The 12687-nt window shown below is 40.8% G+C and overlaps 1 protein-coding gene across 5 annotated transcripts in view; it reads right to left on the bottom strand.

The window, feature by feature from the left end:
* The window catches only part of SMARCAD1 (SWI/SNF-related, matrix-associated actin-dependent regulator of chromatin, subfamily a, containing DEAD/H box 1), a 68289-nt gene that overhangs the window by 33647 nt on the left and 21955 nt on the right, over positions 1 to 12687 (bottom strand). For all 5 annotated transcript variants that reach the window (XM_050944010.1, XM_050944008.1, XM_050944009.1 and 2 more), the window contains 3 exons: positions 8166 to 8257; positions 1784 to 1873; positions 758 to 842 (listed from right to left, as the gene is read on the bottom strand). In XM_050944010.1, the coding sequence (XP_050799967.1) occupies positions 758 to 842; positions 1784 to 1873; positions 8166 to 8257 (267 nt within the window). The remainder of the gene's footprint in view (positions 1 to 757; positions 843 to 1783; positions 1874 to 8165; positions 8258 to 12687) is intronic.

The following is a 12687-nucleotide window of genomic DNA, read 5'->3' as shown; positions in this document are numbered from 1 at the left end:
AAGACTATTGTTTGCATTATTTCATTCTAAATACAGTCTAAATATTACTTCTATGCTAACAGACTTCTTAAACAGGATAAACTGATTTACTGAGTCACTTTCATTGCCTTGAGATTAGTACTTTGTGAACTACTCAATGCAAAGAGAACCATGTTTGATGTTTGCTTATCACAAAGAATATGTTTATATATTATATATATTAACAAATAGGGCATTGGTTCTCAAACGTTTGTACTAGTGACTCCTTTCCAACAGCAAGCCTCTGAGTGTGACCCTCCCCCTTATAAATTAAAAACACTATCTATTGAACACCATTATAAATGCTGGAGGCAAAGTGGAGTTTCGGGTGGAGACTGACAGCTAACGACCCCCCCATGTAATAACCTCGTGATCCCCTGAGGAGTCCCGACCCCCAGTTTGAGAACCCCTGGAAGAGGGAGTTATGCTCATAAGTGTAAATTTGCACTTGACAAACTAATATACTTGCCTTAACTTCCATACAAAAAGGCATGCAACTCCAAAAAATAGGATGCAAATTCAACATATATACTTTCTTTTTCAACATTAAAAACCAGTTTCTTTTACATTCTTTTCCTTCGCCCCCCCTCCAAAAAAAACCTGTTTTTGCACATCACTTTTAAGATGTTATCTTAATCACTGTCAGGATTGTCTTATTTAGACATTAGGGAGATTTACACTGCTCACATCTGTTATTTTATTACAGAATAAAAGGGACTGTAAATCTGTCTTTATTTACCCTGTTGGTCTTCTGCAAATACTTTTAAAGACTCCAGTGCTTCATGAAACACCCAGTTATGTTCTTGAAGTACATCTTTCAGTTCCTATTAAAACAGGATTTTCATTATCGCACCATTATGCAAAAAGTATATTCTTTAACGATTAGGAACAAGAGCAGCACTTCTCAAACAAGTACCTGATAAAACGTTTGATTAATGCATACAGTTATGCACAGGATGCACGATGCATACTAAATATATTGCAACTACGCACTTGATTTTTTAAAAAACTGTTCCTAACTTCAATTATCTCCCTATGATGCAACAGGTCTTCTAATTAAAGTTAACAGTATTCTAGATGAAAATGCAAGGAAATACTATACACAAACTTCAAAATATTGCACATCAACAGCTTACCACCTTCCTAGTATACGTAATATACTTGGCCTTCCACATTTAAAATATAAAACCACTAAAAACTGACCGAATTCTCTACTTGACTGCTGATCTTTTTCAGCTCTTAATAAAACCACCAGCACAGTTTCTAATAATTCTTCCTCTAAAAACCAGGTATCCCACATAATGACCTATACAGATACACCTACTCCAGTTTAAAGAAAAAAGTTGAATTCTAAAAACAACATGAATATTTCAATGATAAAACAATGTAACATGCCTAAATAATTTTCAAATATATTCATACTGTAGGTCAGACTCTTTGGTCTGGCCAACTCATGCTTAATGCAGGACCAGAAGATGGGCCAACAGGCTTTACATATTCTAATTTATGTCCAATTGCCTACATTCTCAAGAAACCATGCCAATAGCAGCAGCAGAAAGGTGTTCCTCCCATGAACCCTTTCTGTAGAAACACTGCTTGTGCTGGGGTCGCTTGACTGGCTCCATGACATCTAGAAATTCCCGTTGGCCAGGTAAGTGGTTAAGCAGCTGGAATGAGAGCTAAAATCTGGTCCTGTGCACTTATTACATTTTTACATTCTTACATAAACAGTAGGTTTGCCCCCAAAAGACACATACGAGCTTACCTCTTTATCCAAACTGGGAAATTTATTTTGCAGTTTCTTTACAAGAGCTTCTTGCTTTTCCCATTCTTTTTGAGATTCTTCCCCTTCTAGCTATGATTCAGAAAAGATGTAGCAATTTTAGAGATTGTTTCGCTTAATGCTTCATAATGCTACTTCTCAAACAAAACTGAACTAACATGCCTAACTTTGCTTACCTTTTAAATAGTCACCCTTTGAATGATAAAAACAATTTGCAGAAATATCTGAGCTGTGCAGACAGAAATAAGTGACTAATACTGTTTTCTTCATTTATAACTGTGTTCAAAATGAGACAAACCCTCCAAGAATGGTACAGAAAATTCTTAGAGTACTGAAAGAGGAAAAAGTTTGAATTCAATAAGAAATAACAGAATAAAAAACTTTAGGTTCTTTACCAAATTACAATAAATGGACCTTGGCCAACTTAAAATCATTTAAGTTGTTCTAAAAAAATAGAGTAGCTTTATATGATATATGAGATTCTTTAACACAATCGAGTTGTTTTGTTTTTTTTAAACTTGAAATTTTGGGGAATATAACTCAGTCTTGACAACTCTTCTTGTGGAGAAGGAACAGGAAGGCAGACATGGTTAAAGAACTTAAACAGTCAATTACTCAACAATGGCCCTTTAAAGCCATTATGAAGTTCAACTTTGTTTCAGAATTTTGGCAAATGTAAAATCCTAGGAAACTGAATATTGTATTAAGGCACAATAAAATTATACCAAACCCTGAAAAAAGATTTCAACACAGAGAGACTCTAGTAGAACTACAGTTCCTACTGGTTTGTAGGAAACAGGGAATGTGACCTAGCAGTTAAAGCTCATAAATGGGAGCCAGGATTTCCAAATTCTACTCACAGTTCTCTTATGGATTCACCATATAACAATATAAGAAATCAACATAACCACCACCAGACTGGGTCAGACCAATGGTCCATCCATCCCAGTATTCTGTCTTCTGACAGTGGTCAATGCCAGATGCCCCAGAGGGAATGAACAGAACAGGTAATCATCAAGTGATTCATCCCCTGTCGCTCATTCCCAGCTTCTGGCAAACAGAGGGCTAGGGACGTCATTCCTGCCCATCCTGGCTAATAGCCATTGATGGACCTATCCTCCATGAACTGATCTAGTTCTTTTTTGAACCCTGTTACAGTTTTGGCCTTCACAGTATCCTCTGGCAAAGGAGTTCCACATACTGACTGTGCATTATGTGAAAAAATACTTCCTTTTGTTTTAAATCTGCTGCCTATTAAGTTCATTGGGTGACCCCCTAGTTCTTGTGTTAGGAGGAGGAGAACTAAATAACATTTCCTTAGTCAATTTTTCCAAAAATCATGATTTTATAAATCTTTATCATATTCCCCCTTAGCTGTCTCTTTTCCAAGCTGAAAATCCCAGTCTTCTTAATCTCTCCTCTTATGGAAGCTGCTCCAGACCCATAATGATTTTTTTTTGCCCTTTTCCGTATCTTTTCCAATTCCAGTATATTTTTTTTGAGATGGGGCAACCACATCTGCACGCAGTATTCAAGATGCAGGCATACCATCGATTTATATAGAGGCAATGTGATATTTTCTGTCTTATTATCTATCCCTTTCCTAATGATTCGCAAAATCTGTTCGCTTTTTTAACTGCCACTACACATTGAGTGGATGTTTTCAGAGAACACAATGACTCCAAGATCTCTTTATTAAGTGGCACTGACTATTTTAGACCCCATCATTTAATATGTAAAATAGAGATTACGTTTTCCAATGTGCACTTTGGCATTTATCAACACTGAATTTCATCTGCCACTTCGTTGCCCGGTCATCAGTTTTGTGAGATCCTTTTGTAGCTCTTTGCTGTCTGCCTGGGACTTAACTATCTTGAGTAGTTTTGCATCATCTGCAGGTTTTGCCACCTCACCGTGTACCCCTTTTTCCAGATAATTTATGAATATGCTGAACAGCACTCATCTCAGTACAGACCCCTGGGGGACACCACTATTTATCTCTCCCATTCTGAAAACTGACCAATTATTCCTTGGTCTAGATAAAGTTGTGATCTGATCTTCACAGCTTTATCTCCCAGCCCAGCCCAAAGACAAGATCCAGAGCATGTCAAACAGCAGAAGTGAAGACAGCAAAAGTCCTAGTCCATTGGTGACACCATGAGGTACTGAACAAAAACTCAAGGAATTATGGTTCCGGATCATTTCAACATCCACACCAGCAGCAAGTCTTGATGACTTCAGTGTCAAGGTCAAAAAGGGCTCAGCTCAGGGAAGGAAGCAGGACAACATTAGGTTACTCTTACATCAACAAGCGGGAGATACCACACAAGTAGATCAAATATGGGGTGTGGTAGCGCCTACAAAAAGAATAACCAGACCTCTCTACCATCCAGATCTCATTGTTGGCTCACGTGAAGCTAAGTGACCAAGTGAATGAAGGCCAGCAGCATTTTCCAGCCAGCTCTGGGAATCATGTGCTTAACCATATTGTTAGATCACTTTAGCACAGTAAGGAAGCTTCTTTAAAAATCACCACAGCAGTCAGGCCAACTTGCAATCCCTTCTCAGCAGAGGCCAGGGACAGAGCTCATGACAGACCAACTCCCTGTTCACCTGAGGTGAAGGTCATGATCAAGATCACAATGCAGCTGCCTAGCAATATTAGCAGTGGTTTGCACATACTGACGAATCACCAGATATACAGGTAATCACCTTACTTCTCTCTCTCATCTGTAATATGGTTACACTACTACTTACCTATGTGTCAGAGTTGTTATGAGGCTTAATTAATGTTCATGAAACCCTCTCAGATGTTTAGCTGCATGATGCTAGAAGCTACTGAATTGCCCAACAGTAGTGGTCAGCTCACCTGCTAGCACTCCTGCCTATGGAGCACACGGGTCCCAGGTTAATAACTACAGTAACATTTAAAATGAACACTTAGCAAGATACTGCGTTTAGTTTCTAGTCACTAATTAGCAAACCAAGGTGAAGTGGTAGCCCTTGATTTGTAAGTCTCTCACTTCTGTTCATTTAGGTTGAATACACATTTTATGAAGGCTTTTTGTGAAGCTGGTTAGAAAAATTCAGACAACATTTTTTTGGTGGAATTTGATTTGTTGAAATCAAAATGTTTTGAAGAGATTATTTAATTTCAGGATTCTAACAGAACACTGCCCACCAGGCAGGTTTCAAAACCTGGCTACCAGGTTTCCTTTGGAAGCCTGCCAGCTCACCAGCCCAGGTCCTCAGCAGCCTGGACCTTCCAGGCTCATGGCTCCCCAGCAGCCCACCTGGCAGGTTAACAGGAAACCAGGAGCCTGGAACCCCCGAGTCCCATCTCCCAGGCTTGCTGGCTCCCAGAGTCCATGGTTCCAGGGCAGTCTGGCTCCATTCCCTTTTGGCAAGAAAAATGTTTTTCCCCCCAAATCAGAACTAAACCAGATTTCAAAATTCAGTAGATTCCACTTATTAGCAACCTCTGAGTTCCAAAAGAAAAATTGCTGTCTTCCAGAAGTTGCCAATAAGCAGAAGGTACTATTTTCAGGGGGATACATAGAAATATCAGTGTGGAACAATGATACATTGTACAATTAATTGTTTATTAACTTTCAGTTTGTCACAGTGTCCTGAAGCAGAAAACCAAAAGGTGACATACAGAAATAGATATATTGTATAGTGTACCACAATGCATAGAGCAGACGTAGTAAATCTTAGATTGCTATAGGTCACAAAGACTACAGTGGCACAGAATTCTATCATGGCAAACATTTAAAAAGCACCCAAGAAAACGTACAATGTGTGTCTACAGGCTGAACTGCACTGTATTTACAGTTACTGCTCCACTTGTGAGAGAGTAAAGCAGCAAAAAATTTTACTATATTTCGTATACAGAAAATGTTTTAAGAACACCATTTGTCCATTGTTATCTTCTTTATACAGTTTACCACCTCCAATTGCAAATCCTTCTCAATTTTGTGTGCAGCCTTGTAACCACTCTCAAAGCCATGATTCTGGCATATTCTGCAGAAAACGTCGACTGCCTGTAGCTGTTGTATAAGCAAAGGCTCTGCAGGTTCCTTGTCCCATCCACTATCCACTTGTGCCTCAGCCTGTAGGCACTTGACAACCTCTACTATCTCCGAACGTTTGGCATCAGTGAACTCACCTTCCATCTCCAATTGACTGTCAAACTCAACAACAGCCTTAAATTCCTTAGCTGTTAGACTGTCAGGAACTGAAAAGCTGGCCAGCACATCAATGTCCACCAAGCCAGCATTTTCTGTTGTTCATACAAACCTGCCCTTTCTGAAGCAGTTTTGAACAGTCTTGAGGAGAACAGGAGCCCATGATTCCTTAGCGAGATGAAGTGCATCAGAGTTATTTTTTTGGCAACATCCACTGCTAGTAGATGTGGGTCAGGATTGAGAGAGGCCATTATGCGTCCATTAAGATGAGCATGGCAGTGACCTTTGAAGTTTTTAATGAGACCGTTCTCCATCGGCTGCATAACGGAGGCTGTGTTCGGAGGCAAAAACTTTAGCACAATGTGTGACAGCTCTACAATTGAATGAGCTGGACAATTATCAATAAACAAGCAGACATGGCAGTCCTGTAGTTTCAACTTCCTGTTCCAGTTCTTTAGCCACTCTTCAAAACAGCACACTTGTCATCTAGGCATTGGCTGAACTTCTGTAGATCATAGGCAGCTTTGAGTTGTCCTTAGGGAAATAACAGGGGCACTCGCTCTTTCCAATCACCGTAAGAGACCGTTTCTCTATCCCATCCAGGTTTGCACAACAAAGCACTGCACTGTGATGAGGTCCGTAGCTTTTCGCCTTCCTGTAAGCCCTTCTTTCAGCGTACCAAGGCTTCTTTCAGCACTAGTTTCATCAGCATTGAAAGCATCATGAGGCTAGAACTCCTCTAGAATGCTAGGTAAGGCATCCACCCTCCATTCATTACCCACCAGAAGGTCAGCATCTTGTTTCTTGCTGTGTTCCTTATACTGAATGATATTTTGCTGGGCTTTCCAACAACAGAACTAGCGATCCACAGGGTTGAATTCCTTCCCCTGTTCTGCTGCCAGCTGATTCGCCTTCTGTTTCAGCATCAGCCCAGAGAGTCGAACACCTTGGCCAAGCTTACACTGAAACCACAGCCCCAGGGCTTCACCAACATCTGTCTCCTTTCCATTGCCTTGATGCTTGCAGACTCTTTGTGATGTTCCCATGCGCCTGTAAAATGTTATGGCTGTTCTTCAGAATGAACGAAACAACCAACTTTGAGACAAGCTATTCACATTTGCTTAGTGCCAGGCTCACATAGGGCCTACAGAACCTGAATTTACTGGTGAGAAATATGTACATATATTGGAAGCCATGGCATATACATAAGTGCTCAGCTGTGCATGCTCAGATCCAGGAATCTGATTACAGGTAGGACTTCTCCTCTAAAGAGTTGTTAGTAAGCAGCATGCCTCTTGTTAGTATTTGAATCTCATTAACATTGATGTTGATTGGTAGGCATTTAATCGCTGGCAATATGTCGCCATTAACCAAAAACTGCTAATAATCAAGATTGCTATTAAGCGGAATCTACTGTAACAAAATCCTCTGAAATGTAATTGCCTTTCTCCACCTAACTCTACTTTTAACAAAAGAATTCCCATCCTTGCTACACCATAGTCTAATGTCATCCTTTTGCCATGATGTCGTGTGCTTTTCCAGGGTCTGGCCTGAAGATGGGATTGTAGAATTGTACATCAAATATATCAGATACAAAACTGAATGGGTCACCTTCAGAATACAGCTCCTCTTTACTAGCCAAGGTTATCAAAATTACCCAAAATTTGGCTTACTGTTCCAAGTTCATTGTAAACATTTCCCCAAAACACAACTAAATTACCATTTTATTTTATATATAAGCATCAAGAAAAAACTTAAGCAATTTCTTGATGCTTAACTTAGGATCAAACTCTGATGCGGACAGACTCTGTACACACAACAGCTTCCACTGACTTTATGGGAACTGATGGTGTTGAGCACATCACAGGACCATGTCCTTAATTGTTCTTCCCTTTTTCCCATGACAATACTATAGTTGGCACTCGGATATAATTCAATACACATAGAATATTGAAGCATATAATCTTTACCAAAAAAGGGGGGAGAGGGGAATCAAGAAATAATGAAAAAATTAAGTCAGGAGTCTTGTCAGACAGGGGGAAGCAGAGCTATTAACTCCAATAATGAGAAGTGTGATTTTCTGAGATAAGGCACTAATTCAGGAGGCTCTTGATGTTCCCAAAGCCATCAGGGATCAATTTATTTTGTGGCTGTAAAACAGAAAGGATAACACTTACAGAGTTTGTTTTTTGCTTTTTTGAAATTTGGTCACCACTGTCTTCAGAATTGTTTGTGGGTGATTGGCTTAGTTTCCTTTTTCGGGATGCAGCTTTAAAAATATAAAAAAAGCAGAATTGAAAATTACATCAATTTGAAATTTATCCTGAAACAGCAGAATCATTCAAATCAACATTACAGAAGCTACCAATTATGTGAATTTTGAGAAATACCAGATATTAACAAATGTGAGAATTTGTGTAAACATATCCATCCTTTTAATACAAAACAGCAATTATTTTTAGGCAATATAGAATCAATATGATTTTTACAACAGAATTTTAAGCATCTGGGAGCAGAAGCAATGAAACATTCTATTCTAATAGAAATTAAAATTTAAAAACCTATTCCTTTTGAACTATACTTTTCATCTCTGTTCATGTTAAAAGGGCGAAATCAAATACTGCACAAAATATGTAAAAAGTTTTCGTTACCATTTTAACAGATGGTTTAAAGGAAATGTGCAAATAGCTGAATGCATGTTTATGTTCACAATGTGTCTTTTTTGTGATATTTAAGGAACCTAAAAATGACACACAACTTATTTAGGACTCCAAATTTAGGTTTTGTAAAGAGGAATGTTATAAAAAACTTAGTATCAAATTAGTGCAACACAATAGAACCTCAGAGTTATAAACTGACCAGTCAACCACACACCTTGCACAACAGTCTCACAGGAAAGGCAGTGTCTGAAGCCCAGGGATTCTGTGCTGAATCAACACCTCTGGGCTTCAGAAGAAGAGCAAACAAAAGGAACAAAGAAAAACTATTGTTATTTACACTAAACCTAAGAGCTAGCTAACACAAACATTTAGTGTTAAACACATACGCTGGAGCTCCAATTCGCAGTGGGGAGGGGGCAGAGGGGTAAGAGGAACTGAAAGTGGGTTGGAGCAGCTCAGCCCTCTACATCCTTGGCTGCATGCATGCAGATCCAATGGGGCACATGTGCTGCCCTGCCAAGTATTAGTGACAACTGATCTGGTCACAAAAAGATGTACAGTGATATACAGATCCGCACAAGCATTCAAAAATCCATGGAGTTCACTCAACACACACCACTATTGTCACCACTTAGTAACATACTAAAAAGAAAAGTGAGCTGAATTCTATAAGCCACTGATTTAATTTCATACTTCATTTCCACTCTGTCTTTCAGGGTTCAACAGAGCAAGCAAATAATATAACTATACCCTTTACACAAAATTTGAGAACTTATGTATTAAATATTTTAATATTTAATTTTAATATTAAACAATTAAAACTGTTCATACTTCTTAGGCATTGTTTAAATGAAGAAACTGGCTATGACTCAATTTCTGGCTATAAACATGAGTTCTGTCATTAGCCAGAGAGAATCTGAACAACAAAGGTAATTAAGAATTTTGCCTATTCTTTCCCTCACCCAATCAGCTGTAAACTTTCACAAAAAGAAAAAACATTATGTGTTGAGGCAGGAAAGCAGGTGTTCAGTGATGCCGCCTCTTCTAAAAACAGGCCCAAAGTCAGATGATTTATGCCATTGCATTCAGGCATGCTTACTCCTGCCTAAATCTTCTAAATAAGAGCAACAGATGTCATTTTTGTCAGAATTTTACTTCCTAGAACACCTGTTTCTGTGGGCTTGTAGGCAAGGACATGAAATTGCATTTTTGTATGAAAAAGTATGGCTAAAAGGTAAAGCCCGTATACTAGAAATCAAACTTGGCATGAGCTCATGGCAAATATTTTGATATGAACATTTTAAAAATGCAATACTGACTTCTATAAAATTATTTTAACTTAAAATAAATTTGGTAATAATAATAAAACCCACTTAATTTAGGATTAATTTTCTTCCAGGTGGGACTTCACTTATTTCTTGAAACAGGTCTAAATAGAGATCTGCTGGAGATGCAGTGCTTAAGTTTTATCTTTTAATTACTAGCATCACAATTATCATCCTCAACATATCATACATATAATGGTAATTTCAACTGCTTTTTGAGATCAGAAAGTATAAACTCACTGTGGACTCCACCACACACAACACAAAGTATTAAAACCATTTCATAGTACTAAGCATCTGTCATAGCTATATTATCAATAGACCAAAGTCTCAAGATGCATAGGGGATCATTGTACATAAATTAGTTCCTAATGTAAGCAAGCACAGAGCGTGGGAGAGATGAAAAAACTAGTTTCTCTTAGGGCATAGGGACACTGAGCTGTTGCTCTGCTGATGTCACAAAACACGAACATGAAATCTTTATCATGGAAGACATCTTGATCATGAAAGACATCTTGATCATTTAAAGCAGGAGTAGGCAAATCTTTTGGCCCTAGGGCCATATCAGGTACAGAAATTGTATGGAGGGCCGAGTAAGGAAAGGCGAGGGGAGGCTATGCCTCCCAAAACAGCGAGGTGTGGCCTGGCCTGGCTCCTGCCCCCTGTCCAGCCCCCTGGAACCTCCACCCCCATCCAACCGACCTGACTGCCCCCCCAAGACTCCTGCAGCCTATCCAACCCTCCCTGCTCTACACGCCCCACGTTACCTGTGGGGTGGGGGAAAAGGGGTCTTAGTCCTTTCCCTGTGTGTTTCCCCTGCTCGTTTGGCTACTCTCCCTGGCACCCAGGCAGAGCTTGCTCCTGTCTGGGCTTGGCTGCTGGGGACAGGGGCCAAGATTGCTGGAGGTGGAGGGCTCGCTCTGTCTCTGTCCCCATCAGCAGAGGCCAGGCCCCTTGACCGTCCCGCTGCAACCTTCCCTGCTCCTCACCTCCCCCAGAATCTCCCCTGCTCCCTGCCCCCGGATCATGCCATCCTGGAGCACCAGGTCTGGTGGCGGCGCTACAGCCGTGCCGCCTGTCCGGAGCTGCAGCCACACTGCCCAGGTGCTGGGTGAGCTATGACTGTGAGGGAGGCAGTGAGGGAGGGGAGCAGAAGGGGATGGGCCAGGGGCTAGCCTCCACCTCGCTCACCGCACTGCCAGGGAGTTGGGCTGGCTCCCCCGCAAGCCTGTCCTGACCCCGCTCCCTGGCAAGAGCTCGGGGGCCAGAGTGAAGAGTCCTGCAGGCCGGATGTGGCCCACGGGTGTTAGTTTGCCCCCCTCTCATTTAAAGCAATCTTCAGATAATTAAACTGAAAGTGATCTAATTACAGATACCTTCTCACTCTCACACCTCCAATCAAAGCTATCCCTAGGGGATGGCAAATCAGGGCAACTTCTCACTCTCACACCTCCAATCAGAGCTGTCCCTAGGGGATGGGAAATCAGAGCAACAGCTCCAGTCCACCACGCTTCTGGGGGCAGCATAATCGGCCGGTGCGGCAGGCAAACCACTGGCTAGGAGAGGCTACCCCCAGTCTGCCCCTCCCACCCAAGGGAGAGCACACCAGGATGGAGAGAGCACGGGGGCGCTGCTGCAGCCTCCCCAACCCCGGGAACGTGGACGGCATGGCCCCAGACCCCTGGAGCCCAGCAGTGCCGCTGAAGCAGAGTCCAGGGAAAAGCGTGTGCAGGGCCATGCCTAGCCAGCCTCCCACCTCCAGCACAGTTGGTCCAGGAAGTGACATCACTTCTGTCCCAGGCCCTGCACGCCCTTAGCGATGGCTCTGCCTCCAATTCCTTAACACCACAAGTATAGTTCCTGCAGCTAGATGGGGACTGCATTATCAAAACTTGTTATTTCATCTCTTGTATTATTTGATCTTTACATTACTGTATTATTTGATCTTGATCTCACACTCTTCAGGTTTTTGTGTAAGCAGTAACCAACCACCAATAAAATGAGTATGATTTAATCCTGGGGAAAAAGGTTTGACTCTGGATTTATACGGAGGACACCAAGAAAGCCAAGAAGTAAGAGCGTCACGTGTTTGCTGCTCTGTACCATTCCACACACTGAGATTTTCCATCACATTACTAAGCAACTCAAATGCCCATAAGGCATCGTTAAAAAAAAAAAAAAAACTTCTAGGGCCTAAAGACAGAGTCTGTTAGAGCTTCCAGAAATGTCTGGAGATATGCAAGATGGCTAACAGTCCAACAATTCTGACTTAATATTTCAAACATTCATCCTAAGCCAACAACCTTACAGGATGAATTTACTCATGAAAAAGCCCTGAAGGAAGTAACTTCTTCATGCTACTGCTAATAAAAGTTTATCTTAATCTAGAGGTGTTTATGCCGCTTTCCTGAATTCACCATTACTGGCAAAAACTATTGAGCTAACACTCAACAGGCCCTTTGAGGAAAACTTTAAAACTTAATTCACAACAAACCTTGAATATAATGCTATAAAAGGTACCAATCAATGTATAGGCATTTGTTTATTCAGAATTAGAACCCAGCCAACTGGATTTTAGTGGCCAACTTCCCATGGGCCACTAAACCAGATAAAGTGACTGCCAATATTGACCTCGGCTGGATTTGAACAGGATCAAGAGGTAAAAAGCTCTGTTATTCCATTTCAGTTCCCTTGCATAGGAAATAAAAAGAAAG

The sequence above is a fragment of the Gopherus flavomarginatus genome, chromosome 3 (genome assembly GCF_025201925.1).
Source record: "Gopherus flavomarginatus isolate rGopFla2 chromosome 3, rGopFla2.mat.asm, whole genome shotgun sequence".
NCBI classification, from domain to species: domain Eukaryota; kingdom Metazoa; phylum Chordata; order Testudines; family Testudinidae; genus Gopherus; species Gopherus flavomarginatus.
This window is presented reverse-complemented; position numbering and strand designations above follow the sequence as displayed.